At 38.0% G+C, this 22,817-nt stretch overlaps 1 protein-coding gene across 2 annotated transcripts in view; it reads right to left on the bottom strand.

Annotated features, from left to right (window-relative positions):
• Window positions 1-4,486: 4,486 nt before the first annotated feature.
• Window positions 4,487-22,817, bottom strand: part of PLPPR5 (phospholipid phosphatase related 5) — a 148,709-nt gene continuing 130,378 nt past the window's right edge. For both annotated transcript variants that reach the window (XM_044944651.2, XM_044944652.2), the window contains exon 6: window positions 4,487-7,396. In XM_044944651.2, the coding sequence (XP_044800586.1) occupies window positions 7,364-7,396 (33 nt within the window). In that variant the 3' untranslated portion in view covers window positions 4,487-7,363. The remainder of the gene's footprint in view (window positions 7,397-22,817) is intronic.

Raw genomic sequence — 22,817 nt, 5'->3', positions numbered from 1 at the left:
TGAATTTAGAGGGTGGTGGTGGATATCCAGTCCATGTGTGTGCGTGTGTTTAGTCTCTCAGTTGTGTCTGACTCTTTGCAACCCCATGGACAGTAGCCTGCAAGGCTCCTCTGTCTGCAGGATTTTCCAAGCAAGAATACTGGAGTGAGTAACCAGTTCCGCATCCATGGGAATCTTTCTGACCCAGGAATTAAACCCAAGTCCCCTGAGTCTCCTGCACTTGCAGGACGATCCTTTACCACTGTGCCACCTACACTCCACAAACAAGTATCTCCCAACATGAGGCTCAAACCCATGACCTTGAGATTAACAGTCTCATGCTCTACTGACCTAGACAGCCGGGCACTACCCGGATGTTTCTTTGATTTTTAAGTATAAATAAAAGACATTTTTCATTTTCACCATAACTGAAGTTTTGAAAATCAGAGTTGCACAAAGCAAGAGCATGTTTGTGTGCACGTGCATGCACACACACACACACACACACACACAATCAATCAATCAAGGTATCAGAACTTAGTCTTACATTTCAATTATTATTTTTTCAGGTTTTATTTTTTTTACTTCAATCTCTTTCCTACTCTTTTTGCTCAGATGTTTTCCTCCTCCTCTCTCTCGCTTTCTTGCCCTCTTTCGTGAATACAAAAAACCTAGGAAGGCTTTCTTGGGAAACCTAGGAGACTCTGCAAGCTCCCCATTGCTCTCAGCTAAGTTCTGGATGGACAGCTCTCTAGCCAGTTTATCTCAAAAGCATTTTTCAGGGATAGCTGGAAATTGAGGACGTGGTCATTCTGGCTCAGATACAATAAGCTTACTCTCTGTTGTCACTTGTGAGTTTCTCATGCTTATCAGAATAAATCCATACTCTTCACCTTGAGTAACTCAATTAGTTATGGACTGCTTGAACATTTTTTAGATCTAGCTGCATGAAATCTGTGGTCGAGTCCCTGTTCTCCATTCATCTTTGCACCCACCACTCTGCAGTGTGCTTTTGCAACCCCTCTCTCACCCCTTGGAACTTGGCCAGCCTTGGGACTTGCCTTGGCCAGCTGAATGAGGTGAAATCGACCATGTGCCAGACTCTTGCATGCTTCTTCTCTGTTTATCCCCTGTGTGAAGGAGCTAGTCTCATGGAGTTGAGAGACCATGTATAGAAAATTTAAGTTGTCCAAAGAGAAGCCATCCTAGACTAGTCTATATTCAGATGGCTTCCATACATGGGAGAATGTCAAGATCAGCAGAGCTGCCAATCTGGTCATGGATTAATGAATGAGCCCAGCTCAGACTAGAAAAATAGCTCAGCTGAACCACAGATTTGTGAGAATAGTATTTGCTTATTATTATAGCACTTAGAAATCTTTAAAGCTCATTGAATGAATATTAACTAGTTAAATAGTATAGTGCTGTTTATAGAGGCAGAGACTTTTTTTAAAAATTACTAACTTTAGCTGTCAATGTAATCTATAAAAATGTCTTTTGCTTAGTTCTGAGATTAGGTAGCTGGTCAATTCCAAGCCAGTTTTCCCCCTTAACTTTAAACAGTTTCTTAAGACACTATTAGTGTCACTGCTGCTGATCTATCCAACCTGGAGGAGCAGGACCATGTCTCTCTTTCTAACCACTGTTTAGTCAGCATGTTCTTAATTATCTGTTGTACAAAATCACTCTACAAATATTTGCTGGATGAATGAAGGTCGAATGGCCTTCTTGAGCAAGAGCGCTACTTCTAGGGAAACCTGATTACTATTCAAAATGTCTCAATATTTTGGAAAGCATTTATTTTTCTCTTTTTAGAAGCAATTTAAAAATACACTTGTTTTGACTCCTGGGGAAAAAATATGTTTTTACCCTTTTCTACAAATGATAGTGCTTCAGTGCAAAATGAAAATGCATTTATAAATGCAATAATATGAAAGTGGTAAAGAATCTGCTTGCCAAGCAGCAGGTGTGGGTTCGGCCCCTGTCTTGGAAAGATCCGCTGGAAAAGGAAATGGCAACCCACTCTAGTATTCCTGCCTGGGAAATCCCATGGACAGAGTAGCCTGGTGGCCTACAGTCCATGAGGTTGCAAAGGAGTTGGGCACAACTTAGCAAGTAAACAACAATAAGTCAAAGACGGTGTCAGTAAGAATCACCCTTGTTAATTATTGGCATCTTGGAGATGTGAACTTTCAGCTTTTGTCTGATGGTTGAAGGTGATTGTGCGCCCACTCATCTCTTTCTTTTTATGAGAGATCCTTGTGAGCAAGGCCACAGATTTGAAAATGGCAATGTGAATTTTGAATTTAGATCCTATAATCCATCCATCCAGTCATTGGAAGGACTGATGTTGAAGTTGAAATTCCAGTATTTTGGTGATCTGATGTCAATAGCTGACACACTGCAAAAATCCCTGATGAGGGAAAAGATTGAGAGCAGAAGGAGAAGAGGACATCAGGATGAGATGGCTGGATGGCATCACTGATGCAATGGACATGAACTCGGGCAAACTTTGGGAGAAGGTGAGGGACAGAGAGGCCTGGACTGCTGCAGTCCACGGGGTTGCAAAGAGTAGGACATGACTGAACAACAATACATCCATGGCTCACAAATCTTGGGGTGGGGAGAGCAAAATTGTTATTATACCTTGACCAAGTCCTGAGGCTCTATCACACCAAGATTCAGCTATAATCTAAAGTGAAGGGGACAGAAAAAAAGAAATTGAATACTTTTATATTTTCTTCTTAGAAGAGAATCATTCACTGAAAATCTGGAAGAAATTTTCTTAATTGATGTTTTAAAAGAAACTTAACTCAAAATTCATTAGAAAAACAATGCCTGCCAAATGTGAGATCAATATTTGTAAGGTGTAAATTGAATCCCTTGGTATATGTCCAAGACAACTTTTTAGAGCATGCAATAAAAATTTAATAAATGGTAATCTAGAGGCAGGAACAAGGTTATTTATCAGGTTGGCCAAGAAGTTTCTTTGATTTTTAAGTATAAATAAAAGACATTTTTCATTTTCACCAAGTACTTTATTGAACAACATATTTACCATTTTGTTCCACTACCTTCTGGCATTTTCCAGGCAACTTCATAATTCCTTTTTTCCAAAACTTTTTATCTTTTTGAGCAAAGAACTGTTCAAGGTTCCTTTTATACCTGGGGAATTGAAATTTTTCCCATTAAGAGAATTTTGTAAAGACCAAAATAAATGGAAATTTGAAGGTACAATGTCTGGTGAATACAGCAGATGAATTGGAGCTTCCAAGCCAAGGTACAACAGTTTTTGCTTGGTCATCAAAGCAAGCTTGCCATTTTGGGTCTTCCTAATGGAAGATTATGGTTTTCTGTTCACTAATTTTGGATGTTTTTCGACAAGAGCCGCTTCAGTTGGACTAACTGGGAGCAGTACTTGTTGGAATTAATCATTTGGTTTTCCAGAAGGAGCTCATAATAGAGGACTCCTTTCCAATCCCACCGTACACACAAAATCACCTTCTTTGGTTGATAACTGGCCTTTAGTGTGGTTGTTGGTGGTTCATTTTGCTTGCCCACAATCTCTTCTGTTCCACCTTACTGTACAGCATCTGCTTTTCATTGCCTGTAATGATTTGTTTTAAAAACAAAACATTTTTGTTACATTTCAAAATGCAGTATTGCATATGGAAATATGGTCAACATAACCAAGCTGGTGCAAATGATTTTCACTGCTTTGATTTGGATATTTTGAGTATGTTGGCTCTCTCTTGTGTAGTATAACATTGACCATTCTTAATTAATGTCTCGACTTAATCATTGATTTCAACTGGTCTACCAGACCATAGAGCATCATCCAGTGAGAAATCTCCAGCTTGAAACTTCTCAAGCCACTTTCAACACGTTCAAATCTGTCACAGCATCTTCTCCATACAATGTAAATCTTGTTTTGCACTTCATTTCTTTTTACCTTTCTTGAAATAGTAAAGCATAATATGTCAAAAATGTTGTTTTCCCTCCCATCTTCAGTATTAAAAGGATTCCACAAAAAATTCACCAATTTTGATGTTTTTTTCTAAAAATGCATGCTGATATGACATCTGTCAACAATGACAATCTAGCAAAATTGTTTCAAATGAAATTAAAGACTTAGTTAAAATAACTAAGCATGACTAAAACCAACTTACAGAAAAACATGAAGGAATGTCTGACCAACTCTATTCTTCAGCACCTTGCTCACATGTAGGAGGTACAAGAGTATGTTGTAGACTGTGTACCTGCTCAATATCCCAGGCTGTCTCCAGAAGATTGTGATTTGTAAATAAGAAAGTTGATGAGATCCCAGGATGGCCCATTGGACGCAGGGGGTTATTTATCTGCCCAAAGGACCGGTCCAATCAGAACCACGTGATGCCCTTCCAAACAGTCTCTAGTCACTATGGCAATCTGACTTTCATCAGGATAGCAAGCATTCTTTATTCCTCTACCCTCAAGAAAGAATTAATGCATGGGACAAAAATCATACTTAATGTTTTTAATTATTTTTAATATTTTATTTGAAAAATACAACTCACAGCAGAGAACTATTTCTTCCCCTACTGCTCTTTCACAAAGGAAACTGTATGGTAAATGTAACTGAGATATTTGGCTAGGATAGATCCTGAGAAAAGAGAGGCCCAGTTAGAAGTGGAATAGACAAAGTCTGTCAAAGAAGGTTCACCTCTCTTTTAACATAAAAGATCCTTTTAGATACTCTTAGGAATCAGATAAAACATGTGCAGAATTTCTGCCATGCAAACAGAGACTACTGAAATTTTCAGGTTGACCAATTTATACTGACCTGGGCCCCAAGTAAGTAGAATAAAAAGATGTCTTTATCAGAAAGATATGTGTTTGTCTGCTTTTACTAGACTATATATATACATATTTACAAATGAGTATTTTTTTAATGTGTTTTCATTATTCTCAGTAACAGCATCATGGTTAAGGGCTCTTTGCTGACTTCTTGCCCTAGGCATGTGTATCTTTTTATTCTTCTGAATTTCCTTCATGGCCAGATCATTCATTACACAATCTTGGGTCCATGACATTTATATTTACAGATGACATTACAGGTTTAAATCTGGATTTCTGAGGAATTTTTAACTCCTGAATTCAGACCAGGTTTAGCAAGGTACAAATATATATATATATATATATATATATATATATATATATATATGGCTTCCAACAAGAAAATTGTGACTGATTCCTTGAAGACTGATGCTAGAACTGAGAAAACAGACCTCTTTAAGTGTTACTGGTAATCCTGCCTCCTAAAATATTATGATTATTTCCTCCACTTTTATTTCCAGTAAGTGAATCCTCCACCACTGTTACTGCCTTAAAAAAAATCTTTAAAGAGTGTCAAGGCTTTCCAAGCTTTTTAGTATTCTAAATTTCCTCCAGAACTGAACTTGCTAGAGAAGTCTGAAAGGTAGAAATAGGAGTTTTCTGCTTTTCTGGTCCTGCTTTAAGTAGTTTAAATCCTACAGTGATGAAAAGAGTAAGTTATGTCTATTTTGAGGGTAATGGAGAAGTCTTCGGTTATATTTACTTTTTGATTTCTGTTAAAATTGCATAAAAACTTAAAAATTTATGTCCTTTAGTTTTGTCAAGGTTAAGAAGAATCTTTTCAATCAATTACTCACATAAGACAAAGCTACTCTGTGTAGCTTTGAAAATCACAGTTATTGTTGAGGAATATGTTGAATGGTTTTGTCATAGTCCAATTTATTTTCCTTATGTTATAACTTTCGTTCTTGATTCCACGTGTTCAGTGTAAGGGATGCCCCTCAGGGCCTCTCCCAAGGGGTGGGGTTAGGGCATGGGTGGGAGGGTTGCAGGAGAGACAGCTGATTGAGGTTTTGACTTTACAAAGACCTCACATCTAGATTCTTGACATTATTTTTAAATAAGATTATAAATTGATTAGTATATTGTATTTTGAAAAGTGTTTATCCTTAAAACACTAATACCACTAATACATGACTTTTATAACTTTATTTTGACATTTTTTCATTTTTTGACATATAGGTGGTTGCCCAGGACTCCACTGACCACTGAAAGGCCTCGATGTGTCCATATGATATGGCAGCTGTGGCATATTTACGAAGAATGATAAATCTGAATTTAAACTTTAACTGCCTCATGCTAGTTGTGTGGAGTTGGGCACGTTATTGACCCTGCCTTGTCTTTATTTTTCTCATCTGTAACACTAAAGCCAAACTCTTAACGGTTTACCTGGGGCTATTGTGAGGATTTGGGATTACAAAGAGTTGGACACGACTGAGCAACTTTCACTTTTTTTCATTGTGAGGATTAGATGAAGTAACAAAGTACAGTATACTTTGTAAACTGTAAACTACTACAAATATGCAAAGCAAAATACATTGACTATATTTCTTGCATTTATATAATTTAATCTGCATTGTCTGGGGGTGATTCTTTTCTATTTAAATTATGTGGAAACTTGGACTAGCCAAAGAATGGAGCCTTTGACCACTCTTGAGATGGTTATCTGTGGACAATTGTTCACTACATAGGTACGATTGCTGGATTCAGTCACTTAGACTATCCTAAACACTGCCTGCATTCAAAAACTACAAGTCAACAATTAAATCACGATTGTCAGGAACAAAAATCCAAATAAATAATTTTTAATTATGATACATTACTTATTACAGTAAAAATTGGCATTTTCACCTTCAAAAGCAGAAGCACCAGTCTTAGAATTTATAGTATGAATGGTATTTTAAGTGAAATATAGCATTATATTATGTGCAAACATTATTTTAGTATAGAACATACTTTCTAAAAGTAAAGTAATTTCACACACTGAAATCTGTTAGAATGGAAATAAGGTCATGCTGAATAATGAAATAAAAACCCCCATGACTTTCAAAGTCCACTTCGAATGAAATATGGTATGCTGCCAAATAGAAGATACATGATAAATTAAAAAGCTTAACTAGCTCAAAGTGGAGGGACGTCTCACACAAATATGACTCGTATAGAGGTTTCTTTTCACTTAATCTCAGTGATTCTGTGAGAAATTAAAATGAATGTTTTATTTCAGAATTAATTTTTATTCATTGGTCATCACTTTTTTATTGAACACCTACCTACTCTGTGTGAGGCTTTGTTGTAGGTTTAGGGGAGACAGAGAAGAAAGACACAGTCCTGCCCTTGAGGAGCTCACAGTCTAGTGGGGGAAACAGATAAGGTGACACTGGTTTTTAAATTATAAAAATGATTATACAACTTTATAAACCTTTTTTGTCATCAAACACACTTTGGGTGTTACGAATGGATGGTGAAAAGGGATGATGTCCAATGCAGTGAGAGACCATTTGCTTCAATATCATGTGACTTCTGCGAAGGCAGTGATGTGGTTCTGCAAACAGAAAAAGGAATTACAAAGTCAGAGTCTTGGGAAAACTGGCTTTGTTAAAGATTTTGGTGTTTTTACAGATAATCAGTAGTCTTATATAAAGTTGTAGCCCAGATACGCTTAAATTGCAAAAACATTCAGCATTATTCAAATGAGTTGCATATATTATTATATCAATTTAGCCACTAATTATATATTTTATCCAATATTCTTAATTAACCAAATAGAGGAAAATGTTATACCTGCCTTATTCAAAATTAACATTGAAATTTGGAGAGATAAAAATGGTAATGCCAGACATGTTAATATTCTGTTCAGCGTTAATGGAATTTTAATGTTGCATGTTGGAGTTTCAGATTAATTGCTCCCTGTGAGACAGATGGCATAGAAGGAGTGGTGAAATGTTCAGACTGAAATGGCATTTGCTAGCTGACAAAGATCTACTTTAAACACTTCATTTTTGATGCATGAATCCAGACTACAGACTGCAATCTCTGTTGTTTACCTCAACCAGAGAATTCGTTGTAGAGACTTTTTTACATTTTTTTTAAGCAACTGAATTGTGTACAAAGGAACCCTGTGGAATTGCTAATATTTAAATGGTTTCAGACATGCAATATGGCTGCTGAAATACTGCAGTGGAAATCGATATGACATAATTAATCATGCTACATATAGGTCATGTCAGGAGCTAACATAAGTGACAGCCCAAACCAATAATAGCAGCGTTACAAAAGGGTTTTACCATCAAATTACATGTTTAGAATGTTTTTCATTGTAGCTTTGACTCTTTGTAAGTCAAAGATATCATAACTAGAATTTCACATAATGAACACATGCCATGAGATTTCTTCCATGTATGTGTGGCACTTTACAAGGTAAGGTGTTTTGAATAGCTAAAACATGTTTTGAATATATGTGAATAAATTCATTTTCACTGAATCGAGGCATATTAACCACAACTAGAAGAATATCACTGATGACTGCTTAAGGCATTTTTTTCTAGGTCTTACCCACTTCAACCTACTAGAGAAAAACAGTATCAGTAAGAATCAGTAGTGACCAGAGCATGTGGACCTTTTTACTAATTCCTGATAAGCCCTTAGAAAGTTTAATTTCCCATTAAAAACAAAAAGTCCTGATAAAAATGTTGACTAATTCAGTGTCTCATCTCTAAGTTTTCTTGAGTATTCCTTCCAAAAGCACAAGCATGCCTTTAAGACAAAAGAGATCTTTCAGAGTTACAGATTGCACTATGATAGAAAAAAGCCATAAGAACTGAGGAAACAGTACATCATAGTTTTATTTCTAGTGGCCCCACAGGGACTTGAAATCTGTGAACTGAAAAAATACAATTTAATACACAGTGTTTCAGTGCAAAACTGACAGGAATGTCACTCCTCCGGACAGGGCCCCGCACATAGTAATTTCTGGAAAGATGTTAAGTTATAAATGGAAGATTAATCAGTCTGTGGCAACTGGTGGGTAAAGAAAGAGTGAAGATGTGACACTGGAAAGAAACAAAAGGAGGTTTAAACAAGGGAGAGAAAACAGATGTTGCTCCAAAGGCCACTGGCCTAGGTATCAATGTGCTCTTACCCTAAATAATAATGTACACGAGGCTCATTAAATTTACTAACGATGATCCTGAGTGAAGGGACCATCTCCTTGGAAAGCAGAACTGAAATACACTAAAGGAAAGTGAAAGTGAAGTCGCTCAGTCGTGTCCGACTCTTATGCGACCCCGTGGACTGTAGCCCACCAGGCTCCTCCATCCATGGGATTCTCCAGGCAAGAGTACTGGAGTGGGTTGCCATTTCCTTCTCCAGGGGATCTTCCCAACCTAGGGATCAAACTCAAGTCTCCCGCATTGTGGGCAGACGCTTTAACTTCTGAGCCACCAGGGAAGAAATACACTAAGTCCCCCACAAATGAATGAGTTCTGTTCTGAGAGCGAGTTCATAAGTCCGACAATGTTAGCCTAGGTAGCCAAATAACATAATCCGCTATGTAGTACTGTACTGTAACAGGTTTGTAATACTTTTCACACAAATAATACATAAAAAACAAACAAAAAATAAAAAAATTTTAATTTTACAGTACAGTACCTTGAAAAGTATAGTAGTATGGTATAACAGTTGGCACTTCTTAGCAGTACCAGCTATGTCACCAATGCTTCTGGACATCCTGGGCTTGAAATAAAGAAACTGTACTTCTGTACTCTATAATATAGTACTGTAAAGTACACAAATGCACAACCACTTGCAGAGGATACACACACGTGACAATGTACGCCAGACACATGAACTAACTTACGTGACTGGACATGAGAATGCACATTTGCATCTTTGAAAATTAGAAACTTTCATATGTAGGGGACTTCCTGTATTAAAAGACCTTAATAAAGCAAAGAAAGTAACAGAAACAAATCACTGATAATCAATGCAAGGGAGAAAACAAGCAGAGGAAAAACCAAGTGACAGGTAAAAAAGCGGAGAGTGACAAAGAATGTGCAGTGACTGTAGGGAGAGCATATAAATTTTCATCTAAACCTGGGCTTGAAAGTGAAAGTGAAAATCGCTCAGTTATGTCCGACTCTTTGCAACCCCATGAACTATACCATCCATGGAATTCTTCAGACCAGAATACTGGAGTGGGTAGCCTTTCCCTTCTCCAGGGGATCTACCCAACCCAGGGATCAATTCCAGGTCTCCCACATTGCAGGCAGATTCTTTACCAGCTGAACTTCCCCTGTGGCTTAAACTGCTGCTGCTGCTGCTGCTAAGTCGCTTCAGTTGTGTCCGACTCCGTGCGACCCCATAGACGGCAGCCCACCAGGCTCCCCCATCCCTGGGATTCTCCAGGCAAGAACACTGGAGTGGGTTGCCCTTTCCTTCTCCAATGCATGAAAGTGAAAAGTGAAAATGAAGTTGCTCAGTCGTGTCTGACTCTTAGCGAGTCAGAGCCCACCAGGCTCCTCCGTCCATGGGATTTTCCAGGCAAGAGTACTGGAGTGGGGTGCCATTGCCTTCTCCGGTGGCTTAGACTGGGGCTGTCCCAAATACGGATAAAAGGTCACCTTAGAAACAAGGCATTGCACAGATAAGTGTAAGTGAGCTATTAAGATCTAGGTTTTGCCATTTAAAAGCACATTTTGGTGACCACTAGATCTTCTTGTCACTGCTATAAATTCCAAGCAATAGTACCCCTTTCTTTATGCTAAGTCATAACCAGGTTAAATTCAAGGGTAATTGTGGTTCCAGATTGGACTCCACTTTTAGATCCCAGGACTCTGGGGAAAAGCCTGCTTTTTCTAATCAGTACCCTTACACTTTCACATCAGACTTAAGTTCTAACCTCTGAGATGGCTTTACCTACTTGGCTGGAATTAAAAGGATTCTGCTCAGGACTTATTACTTAAAGGTGGTAGTTAGAGAGATAAACAGATGAAAAGAAAAAAATGAAGTGACTATGCATAGGGAAGAAAACATTAAAGGGAAATTTAATAATAGTTTCCAAGTACATGAAAGGAGTGTACAGAGAGCACAGGGGCCATCTGTTCATTAATTTCACTAACAGCAAACAAACCCAAATCGTAGAATGAAAGAGATGGACTATTAACCTCAGTAGGCTTTAAGAGATAAGATGAATTCTCTTCTAGCACAGGAATAGTTTTTTCCTGAAAGAATCTAGAGAAAGGACAAAGTAAAATCCTTATCATCTATAAAACTGTATGATTCTCTATTATAACAATTATATGTATGTAATTGCATGACTTGAAATATTCAGATGGTATGATTCCTATGCAGGAAGTTATGATGTTGCTCACTTCCCCATCAGCATTTTTTTTAGTAATATTAAAAAAATCAGAATTGCACTTAATATTTTCAGTTCACCTGTATGAGTCAAACTAGGCAAGAAGGGGTTTCACCTTTTAATCTGGTTGAATTCTTTATATGCAATATTAAATCTTATCAGTCGACAGGGCAAACTTTCAATAGGCAAACTAAAAATTCATGCACAGAAGCTTAATTCAGAGTCTTAAGAAGAAAGTGGTCATAAAATTCATCAGTGCAATTCCACACACAGAGGTGTACAGAGAAGTTAACAGAGCTTGAGTCCAAAGAGCTGAAGATTAGAATATGTTATATCCATTAGAAAGTGTTCATTCAAGTCCACAGCAAGTCAGTGAACAAAATATTGAATCCAGTCCTTGAGTGCAGAGGTCCCATGGAAAAATAAGTACTTGTTTCAGAAAAGTAGTTTTGGATTCTTAAATTTGATAAACTCTAAGTCCCTGGTATGTCAATTTTTGAAGCTTTAAGTTCCATGTTAAAAATCTTGATTTTTCTATTTATCCTATATCCCATTTGTATAAATTATACTTTGGAATTTTAAAGTTACTTAAAACAAAATTGTTATTTATTTATGACATGAAAATTTGGCAATAACTTGCTACTTAGTGAGATCTGCCACTCACTATTTTTCCTCAAAAAAATACAGGGAGATGTAAAAACAGCACTTCAGATAAGAAAACAAAAAAAGTTACTACTATCAAGGGCTATTTGATTGAGGAATGCTAAGTTACCATTAATGAGTGAAATATCAGTGATAAACCAAAATATATTTGAACTATAAATAATAAAAATAACAATAATAACCAAAATGATCTAGTATCTAGATCCCTTCTGGTTATAATGGAAACTTGCACAGAAGGACACATATTTTGTATTTGCCTTAGCTTTGCAACTCAATTCTAATACCAGTGCGCACGAGCGCACATACGTTTATTGCCTTAATTGAAGGTGTTCACAGCGGCTGATTCCCATTATCCAGCTGAAGAGTCTTGCGAGACAATCTTTAAAGGACCTTCCCTGTGAATTTTCTTCTTGACCATTCTCAATGGGTTGGATTCGGGACACCTACAAAATGTATTTTATATATTATTTCAGTGTTTAAGTATTGACTTACTTGGATAAAGCACTTGTCTATTTAAAAGCCGATGTTATATTGCTGGACCAAATGCTGAGCTTAAATACTGTCCCATTTCTTTCTTTCTGGATGATTATAAACAGCTTTTGGTTTTTAATTGGAAGTTATCAGCAATCAGCTTTTATGTTAAACATAAAATGGGATCTGTGCCTATGGTATCTTGAATTCAGTGATTTGTGTCTTCACTCTATTGGTAAGGAAGCCGTGGGGCACAGTGGATGCTGTGGTCAGGTAGTGTGAATGTCAAGTGTCTGAAGGTGGGCTCTGTAGCAACTGACATTTTCCCAAGCAGTTTAATCTTTCAGAGATCTGGCTTTCTTATCTGTAAAGTGGAAATAATAATACATATTTGAATGGATTTTGATTAGGATTAAATGGGATGATATGCACAAAGGCCCTCATCTCTACACAAACATATTATGTTGTCCATAAAAGCCAGAAGCAAGATAAAAAGTAAAAAAGAGGAAGAAAAAGAGAGAGAACAAAGATGTTTTTATAATTGGTCGGAATTCCAGGATGCCATAGTCTACAATTCTAATATCCAAACGAGCTTTAAAACCCAAATGTTTCTTTTTTGGTGCAAGCTCATTTGGTGGTGTTTCTTACCACCATTGGTGAATTCCCTGTGAGGCAATTTGTACTCTGCTGTGCTGCAGAAATATCCATCTTTAATTACAAAGTGATGCTCAAGATCCTGCTCGTGTAACAATACACGGTATTTTCTCCTAAAATATAAAATAGTTTAATCCTGAGAAACATCTAGCGCTAATGATTTACGATACGGAACCACAGTCCTATAACCAACAACTGTTACAGATACAGCCTACGTTTTACCAGGGGAAGGTAGGTGGATGTCATATTCCCAAATACTGGCCATCTTTATTTTGCTATTTGCTTCTTCCTTCATTCACCATGTCCTCTGATGAGGCAAAATGAAAAGGAGAAGAGAGAGGAAGAAAAGCAGTCATGTATGAAGTGTGTGCTCTAAGATTCAACTCCATCACAGTAGGTTATCCTCCTGGTAGAGCCTGAAGTTGGTGATACTTCAGAAAAGAGAAATGATGTTAAGTCCATCTAAGAAGAAATTACTAGAGAACTTCAAACTTGAGGCTATGAAACACTGTAAAGTTCATCCAAGCAATTTCTTGTTTTAAAAAGCTGGGGATGTGATCACATAAGAGCTAAAGGTGACAGAACCAGAATTCTCTTGGGAAAGACAACTTTTTGGAACCATTTCTTTCTTTTTTTTTTTATGGTGGTTCTGTTTCAATTTAGAATTTTATAATAGCTCTGAGTTTTGTTTCTTCTCAGGAATTTCCTTCTGGTACTATTTGGAGAAAGAGGCTAAAAACTACTCTCCGAGAGAATTGTTCCTCCCTAGAGAAAGGGGAAAACTCTAGGTGGCTTTCTCTGATAAGCTAATTAACCCAGAGGCAGGCCAAGCTTTTACTGGAGTATTAGCTATAGATCTTATGAAATATTTCCAAGTCCCAAGGAGCCAAAGAAACTTAAGGCTTTCCACAATAAATCTTTAGGAGTACGGGTTCTCTAATTGGCTGCATGTTGGAATCACCTAGGAGCTTTAAACAAATACTGAGGCAACTCTGGAGACTTGGATTTAATTGCTATGAGGCATGGCCTGGTCAGTGGGATTTTTAAAGGCTCTCCAGATGATTCTAGTGTGCAGCTAATATTGAAAACTGTTTCAGAAATTTTGCACGCCCAGCTGAATCCACGCCAACTGCTGGCAACATGTCCAAATCACCTGAGGTGCCTAATACACTACCAATCCCCTGGCTCAAGCCCAGGCCTACTGGATCAGATTCTTGAGACTGCATTCCAGGAGTCTGGCCTGTTTTTTTTTTGAATGCTCCAAGTGATGGATTCCCTTTTACATCAGTCTGAGAACCACTGCCAAGAGGTGTAGAAAAGTGATTAGTTAGCAATGTGAGCACTGTCAGGTATAGACAATCAATTCTTTCTTTAAAATGCTATCACTTCTCTGGCAAAAAGAGCATGGCCTACAAGAGCAGTAATATTGAATGTTTCTCAAAAAAATAAAATAAAATCTTTGTGTTCTAACACTTCTGGGAATAGCTGCACATTGCATTCCTTGTTGAGCGCTTCACGGGGCATAAGGTGTTGAGAAGATTTGTAATAAACACTTATGTTTCATTTTAGCTCAGTTTCCCAATGTACTGACATGAGACTCCATGCAAGTCTATTAATACGAATGTGTTCATGTTATTTGGTGGATGTCGGTATCCCTGGACTCTATCTGAAGTTTTTTAACTTCCCTAATTCTAATGATTTGTCCAATACTTTTAGTCCACAGTCACAACTACGTTGTCAACCACCAATCCTATTTACCTTCCTGGCCTATCTCCCTCATACAATAAACTTTCTCTGGCCATTCTGGAAATTTCCCAACCAATAATTTTTTTCATCTGTTCTAGTCCATCTTACTCTTTCTAAATTTTATTTCTATTATACTCATTCTGTAGTCAAGTTGAACATTCTTTGATGGCATCCTCAATTCTCTTGCCCTAGTGCTCTTCTCTCACCTGCCAAACAAAATCTTGGTATAAGCTGGTTCCTCTGTCCGGAACATTCTCTTCTCCCCTCTTTGGCTAACAGCCCTTCAGATCTCTATTTACAGGATGGCACCTCACTCCAATACCCTTGCCTGGAAAATCCCATGGACGGAAAATCCTGGTAGGCGGCAGTCCATGGGGTCACTAAGAGTCAGGCACGACTGAGCGATTTCACTTTCACTTTTCACTTTCATGCATTGGAGAAGGAAATGGCAACCCACTCCAGTATTCTTGCCTGGAGAATCCCAGGGACAGAGGAGCCTGGTGGGCTGCCGTCTAGGGGGTCGCACAGAGTCAGACACGACTGAAGCGACTTAGCAACAGCAGCAGCAGCATCACTAAGTTTGGATAGGTCACCCCTTACATGCTCCTCTAACATAACTATCATCACTCTGTTCTTATAAAATTATTTATAAATCTATAAGTAGAGACTCATGAGACTGTAAACTCATTCGTCCTGAGAAATGTACCATAGTGTTTCTAATTTGATATTTGTTACATGTTCCATAGGCTTCCCTTGTGGCTCAGACGGTAGAGTCCGCCTGCAATGCAAGAGACCTGGGTTTGATTCCCTGGATCAGGAAGATCCCCTGGAGCTGAGCATGGCAATCCATTCCAGTATTCTTGCCTGGAGAATCCCATGGACAGAGAATTTACTGTACATTACAACTGATGATAAGAAATATAACTCACCCATGTACCCATGCCTTGATTTACACTGATATTTTAATCTAACGAATGGCTTCTTATTTCTTTCTTTCCAACAAAGGTCTGTCTAGTCAAAGCTATGGTTTTTCCAGTAGTCATGTATGGATGTGAGAGTTGGACTATAAAGAAAGCTGAGCAGCTGAAGAACTGATGCTTTTGAACTGTGGTGTTGGAGAAGACCTTTGAGAGTCCCTTGGACTGCAAGAAGATCCAACTAGTCCTTTCTAAAGGAGATCAGTCCTGGGTGTTCATTGGAAGAGCTGATGTTGAAGCTGAAACTCCAATACCTTGGCCACCTGATGCAAACAGCTGACTCATTTGAAAAGACCCTGATGCTGGGAAAGATTGAAGGCAGGAGGAGAAGGGGATGACAGAGGATGAGATAGTTGGGTGGCATCACCGACTCAATGGACGTGAGTTTGGGTAAATTCCGGGAGCTGGTGATGGACAGGGAGGCCTGGCGTGCTGCAGCCCTTGGGTTCGCAAAGAATCAGACACGACTGAGTGACTGAACTGCACTGAACTTTTTAAAACACATTAGATTTGCTAAATAAGTATCCTAATACTACATGACAGAGATGAATCAAAGGATGTGGGTAATGGATCAATTTTATATTAAGTTCATATACAACCAGGCACTGATTAAAACTTCTTATTTAAAAAACTTGCCTATTTGGGCTTGCCTGGTGTGTCAGTGGTGAGGAGTCTGTGCAGGAGACACAGGTTCGAACCCTGGTTGGGAAGATTCCTCATGTTACAGGGCAACTAGCTCCATGCAGCATAACTATTGAGCCTGTGCTCTGGAGCCCGGGAGCCGCAACTTCTGAGCCCACGGGCTGCAACTACTGAAGCCTGTGTGCCCTAGAGCCCATTCATACAAAGTCATGTGCATAAAGTTTTATATCAGATGTATTCATAATTGGGAAAAACTACAACAGCCTAAATAGCCTTCAATTGGTAAATGGATTTTAAAAAATGGTGGTACATCCACACAACAGAATACCACTCAGCAATAAAAAGGGAAGAAAAAGAAAACAGGTAAAAACAAGAATGAATCTCAAATGCATTAAACAAGGTGCAAGAAGTCAGACTCAAAGGCTATATTCTGAGTGAATCCATTTATATGACACCGTGGAAAAGGCAAAAGCATAGGAACAGAAAACTTATTAGTGCTTGCTGGTGTTAGGAGATAAAGCAGGAGTTTGCTATCATTTTAGTGTGGTAGAAATGTCCTATAACTTGAATATGGTGATGGTTACATGATGGTAGGCATTTGTCAAAACTCACTAAACTGTGTTATAAAAGGGAATTTTATAGGATGTAAATTATTCCTTTATGAACATCACTCATTATCAGAGAAATGCAAATCAAAACTACTATGAGGTACCATTTCACACCAGTCAGAATGGCTGCGATCCAAAAGTCTACAAGCAATAAATGCTGGAGAGGGTGTGGAGAAAAGGGAACCCTCTTACACTGTTGGTGGGAATGCAAACTAGTACAGCCACTATGGAGAACAGTGTGGAGATTCCTTAAAAAACTGGAAATAGAACTGCCTTATGATCCAGCAATCCCACTGCTGGGCATACACACTGAGAAAACCAGAAGGGAAAGAGACACGTGTACCCCGATGTTCATCGCAGCACTGTTTATAATAGCCAGGACAAGGAAGCAACCTAGATGTCCATCAGCAGATGAATGGATAAGAAAGCTGTGGTACATATACACAATGGAGTATTACTCAGCCATTAAAAAGAATACATTTGAATCAGTTCTAATGAGGTGGATGAAACTGGAGCCTATTATACAGAGTGAAGTAAGCCAGAAAGAAAAACACCAATACAGTATACTAACACATATATGGAATTTAGAAAGATGGTAACAATAACCCTGTGTACGAGACAGCAAAAGAGAGACACTGATGTATAGAACAGTCTTATGGACTCTGTTGGAGAGGGAGAGGGTGGGAAGATTTGGGAGAATGGCATTGAAACATGTATAATATCATGTATGAAACGAGATGCCAGTCCAGGTTCAATGCGCGATACTGGATGCTTGGGGCTGGTGCACTGGAACGACCCAGAGGGATGGGGAACACATGTATACCTGTGGCGGATTCATTTTGATATTTGGCAAAACTAATACAATATTGTAAAGTTTAAAAATAAAATAAAATTTAAAAAAAAATTAGGACCATTAACCACTCCATGAATTAAGTCTAAAGGCCAAGTGGTACCTAGAATTTGATTCGTCAATTAGTGAAAGAGTTAGTCACTCAGGTGTGTATGACTCTTTGCAACCCCATGAGCTGTATAGCCCACCAGGCTTCTCAGTCCACGGAATTCTCCAGGCAAGAATACTGGTGTGGGTAGCCATTTTCTTCTCCAGGGATTGAACCTGGGTCTCCCATTGCAGACAGATTCTTTACTGTCTGAGTCATCAGGAAAGCCCAGTTATTGAGTTATTATTTGAATAGTTGATTGTTTCAGTCACAAAAGAAAGGCACAAAATAAATGTATGGAAAGATATTCAAAATATACAAATTAAAATGAGGTACTTCATTTATTTTTGACCTTTAAGATGTATGAAAATTATTAAGAACAATTCTCTTATTATTAAGAACATTCTCTGTTGTTGGAGAGAACACTGGATATCAAACCAAAAACCTTGAGTACTCATCGTTTTTTTCCCCCTAGCATTTCCACTTCTATAAATATATCTTAAATAAGTTTTATTAATTGAACTTATAGATATGTCTATTTTAGAGATGTTTACCCCAGTATTGTTTATAATTGTGGGAACTTGGAAGTGGAAGCCATTCTCTATGCCTAATAGAGGTAATGGTTAATTTATATGGATGAAAACTTTTTCAATGTAATTCTGTAATACTGTATAGCACAGTGATTATGATTTTGAACTCTGCAGTGATAAACATGGAACATAAATCAAAAGTGGAAAATACAGTCCTGTATTCCCGTCTCAGAACACAGGTTATATGACCTTGGGCAAATTACTTTTTTAAGTCTCTCTGAGAAAAATGAATAAGATACATTCAAATGATTTTTGTAAAAACTAAAATGATATGTTATGTTCTTTGCATAATTCCTGACACATATTAAGCTTTCACTGAAGATTTAGCTTTTATTGTTATGCCTGATATGATTATATATTCATTGACCTGTGGCCATATTCACATCATACTGTTATGAGAGCAAAAGCAGATCAGAAAAAAGCAGGATCAGGTAGGTCCTCTACCACACACAAACCCACCCACACACTCATGGGGCCTCGAAGCTATTTTAAGAAAATATTTCCAGTGATTACTGTGGTAGGATATGGATACTTTCTATTTGTGTTTTGCTTCTCCAGATTTTCAAATTTTAAACAATATACCTGAATAACTTGTTGCTTCCTTAATAGAAACAATAAACCACAATAAAATGTGGTTGTTCTGTAAGACAGGGAATGAAGTAATTGTTTATCTTCCTAGTTTCAGTCAAGTAGAATTTTACATTTTCTCCTCCAAAAATGTTCATAGAGCCATGGTGCTCTGGATTGACTTTGAAGCCCTCCATAGAGTCCCAGGGACTGTCTAGCAAAAGGGAACCGATCTGAGAGAAGAGGAGAATGAATGGGTAGGAGCAGTTTTCCATGTGTAATTAACGATGTGTGCACTGAGAGGGATTTTTTTTTTAATCCATCATGGTTTTATTCTCTCCTTAACTAATGACTACATAAATCATATAATTTACAAATGTAGTCATCAACTCTCTATTTATTAGTAAAATGAGATGAGATAGCTTGTTTATATTCAGAAGTAATTTACTGAAAAGAGGCTTTTATAAAAGGCCTGTTAGGTAAGATTGAAAAAAAAAAATCTATCTTTTATTCTTTGTGAAGTGTATTATCATGTATACATAGTGTGGAGAAATAAATAATGGATACATGGAAGCACAAATAGGAAAAAAATGACATATGGCAAAGTAATATCAGTATATAATTACTTTTTTAAACTAAAATGTTGATGCCTGGTTGGAATTTTTAAGCCTGCATTTAAAATTGTCCTTTTTAAGCAAAGTTAAACAAGTGAGAACAGAGTACAGCATGCAAACACTGATTTACTTCAAATATTTTTCATAAGGACTCAAACCTTAGATTGAGAAAAAAGCCCTAAAATATGAGGGTATTTAGTTCCACTAACTATTCCAATATCTGATCGCTAATACAGTGGTTTTGACAAGATCCTATATAACATTTACATTACAGTTCAGCAGCTCTGTAAAACAAAGATTTGCATTCCAGAAAAGCAACTGAATGTCAAATAGATTGCCATCATTATTCAAGCACAACATTTTGAAACCTCAAAGGAATTTATCACAGACAGCACCATAATGTATAATCATATTTGTTTTGGCAGGAAACCACAGGATTGTTTTGCTGTAGCTGTGACATTAATGTTGCAACATTTTATAGCAGAGTCTCTTCTGCCACGTGTGCTATGCATGACATAGACAATCTGTATAAATATTTAAATCCATGAAATATATCTATAAGGATAGGTATATATCTCTATATCTCTATCTATCTATTATCCATCTAGCTCCTGAAACACAATGAAAATCCTATTAAGGGAAGCATTATTGTCACAGGAGGGAACTAATGTTAAGCACCTACCATGTGCCAAGAAGTTCATTTGTGATCTGTCAATCCCATCAATCACTCCATAAGGAAATTATTATTATATCAATTTTTCAGAAAATGAGGAGAGGAGTATTCATCTAATCCCACCTAGTTAGACTAGCTATAATGTAGTTAAACCAAGCTTCAAACTGAAGATGCTTGCATGCGTGAGTGCCAGGTCACTTCAGTCATGTCCGATTCTATAACCCTATGGACTATAGCTCACCAGGCTCCTCTGTCCGTGGGATTTGCCATGCAAGAATACTGGAGTGGGTTGCCATGCCCTCCTCCAGGGGATCTTCCAGACTCAGGGATGGAGCCCTCGTTCCTGCTGCTCCTGTATTGCAGGCAGATTCTTTATCACTGAGTCACCAGGGAAGCTCTCAAGCTCAAGACTGCCAGGTGCAAAAGCCTGTCTTTCCATCCTTCACCCACCCTAACTCTGCCTAAATTCCAATGCAGGCTTCACTCTGATTTCTCTGATTTTATAATCTGCAAAGCAATCAACGTAAATGCCAACGCATGGCCTTTTCTGGGTCACCATGAATTCCCTTAGAATTTTCTTATCCATATAAATTTCCATTACAGTTGCCATTATTGTTGTTTAGTTGCTAAGTTGTGTCTGACTCAGTGACTCCATGGACTATAGCCCGCCAGACTTCTCTGTCCATGGTGTTCTCCAGGCAAGAATACTGGAGTGTGTTGCCATTTCCTTTTCCAGGGGATTTTCCTGACCCAGGGATTGAACCTGTGTCTCCTACATTGGCATGTGGATTCTTTACCACTGAACCACCTGGGAAGCACAGTTGCCATGAGAATTAAACATAACACAGAAATTTCCATCTGTAATATTACACACTTCTTATGCCATTTCCAGATTTTTTGAGTTGTGATCAATGCTCACCACTTTAGTTCCAGTGACGCTTCTGTTGATAACGGAGTGCTTTCATACTACGAGCTTCGTGGGTAGTACAGGCTAGTAAAAAGTCCCTGTTCCGATGTACAAAACTGTAATCTGCAATCTTGTAAATTCTTTCTAGCATTACATTTCCTTTCCTGTTGTAGGCAAAAGGGGATCACTTTTGGTTTAAATGATTAGATCACATAAACCTTAAAAAAAAATAATGGAGAAAATTTTTTTCTCAAAAAGCATTTATTTCCTCTACCTGGCTCAATCCATTAAATGAATTCTCAGAGATATCTCAGAATAGCTGTAAGTGGCTATAGCAGCCTGTCCTATTAATACATCCCTTAACAAAACTAAAAAAAAAAAAAAATGTAGATATCAATTGCTCTTGGATCTACTGGAAATACTTCATTTTCTATCAAATCCCATCCATCCTTATATTTATTTAAAACATTTTTTGTTCCTTTGCCATATAGTGTCCACTTCTTTAGATTTTGTTGTTTGGTATTGGTTAAAACTGATGATGCATAAGCATACATCATTTGCATGTGCTTACCTATGCAAATCTGAATGGTAGCCTTCTGCCTTAAGAGGGAGAACAAGCAGAGGGCAAGAGAGAGGATAAAAATAAAAGCACCTAGTGCTCTGCGGCTGGATTGAATGCAGCTTGACCCAGGAGGATCCCTGGAAGGAAAGAAGACAAGGAACTCCTTTTCTGTTCAGTTCAGTCCTCAGTCCTGTCCGACTGTTTGTGACCCATGGACTGTAGCATGCCAGGCCTCTCTGTCCATCAACAACTCCCAGAGTTTACTCAAACTCACGTCCATTGAGTGGGTGATATGATCCAACCATCTCATCCTCTGTCGTCCCCTTCTCCTCCCACCTTCAATCTTTCCCAGATCCGGGTCTTTTCCAATGAGTCAGTTCTTTGCATGAGGTGGCCAAAGTACTGGAATTTCAGCTTCAACATCAATCCTTCCAGTGAAAACCCAGGACTGATCTCCTTTAGGATGGACTGGTTGGATCTCCTTGCAGTCCAAGGGACTCTCAAGAGTCTTCTCAAACACCACAGTTCAAAAGCATCAATTCTTCGGTGCTCAGCTTTCTTTATAGTCCAAGTCTCACATCCATACATGACTACTGGAAAAACCACAGCTTTGACCAGATGGACCTTTGTTGGCAAAGTAATGTCTCTGTTTTTTAATGTGCTTCTAGGTTGGTCGTAACTTTTCTTCCAAGGAGCAAGCGTCTTTTAATTTCATGGCTGCAATCACAATCTGCAGGGATTTTGGAGCCCCCCAAAATAAAGTCTGTCACTGGTTCCATTGTTTACCTATCTGCCATGAAGTGATGGGACCAGCTGCCATGATGTGAGTTTTCTGAATGTTGAGTTTAAAGCCAACTTTTGACTTTCACTTTCATAAAGAGGCTCTTTAGTTCTTCGATTTCTGTCATAAGGGTGGTATCATCTGCTATCTGAGGTTATTGTTACTTCTTCTGGCAATCTTGATTCCAGCCTGTGCTTCATCCAGCCCAGCATTTC

The sequence above is a fragment of the Bubalus bubalis genome, chromosome 6, assembly GCF_019923935.1.
Source record: "Bubalus bubalis isolate 160015118507 breed Murrah chromosome 6, NDDB_SH_1, whole genome shotgun sequence".
In the NCBI taxonomy this organism is placed as follows: Eukaryota; Metazoa; Chordata; class Mammalia; order Artiodactyla; family Bovidae; genus Bubalus; species Bubalus bubalis.
This window is presented reverse-complemented; position numbering and strand designations above follow the sequence as displayed.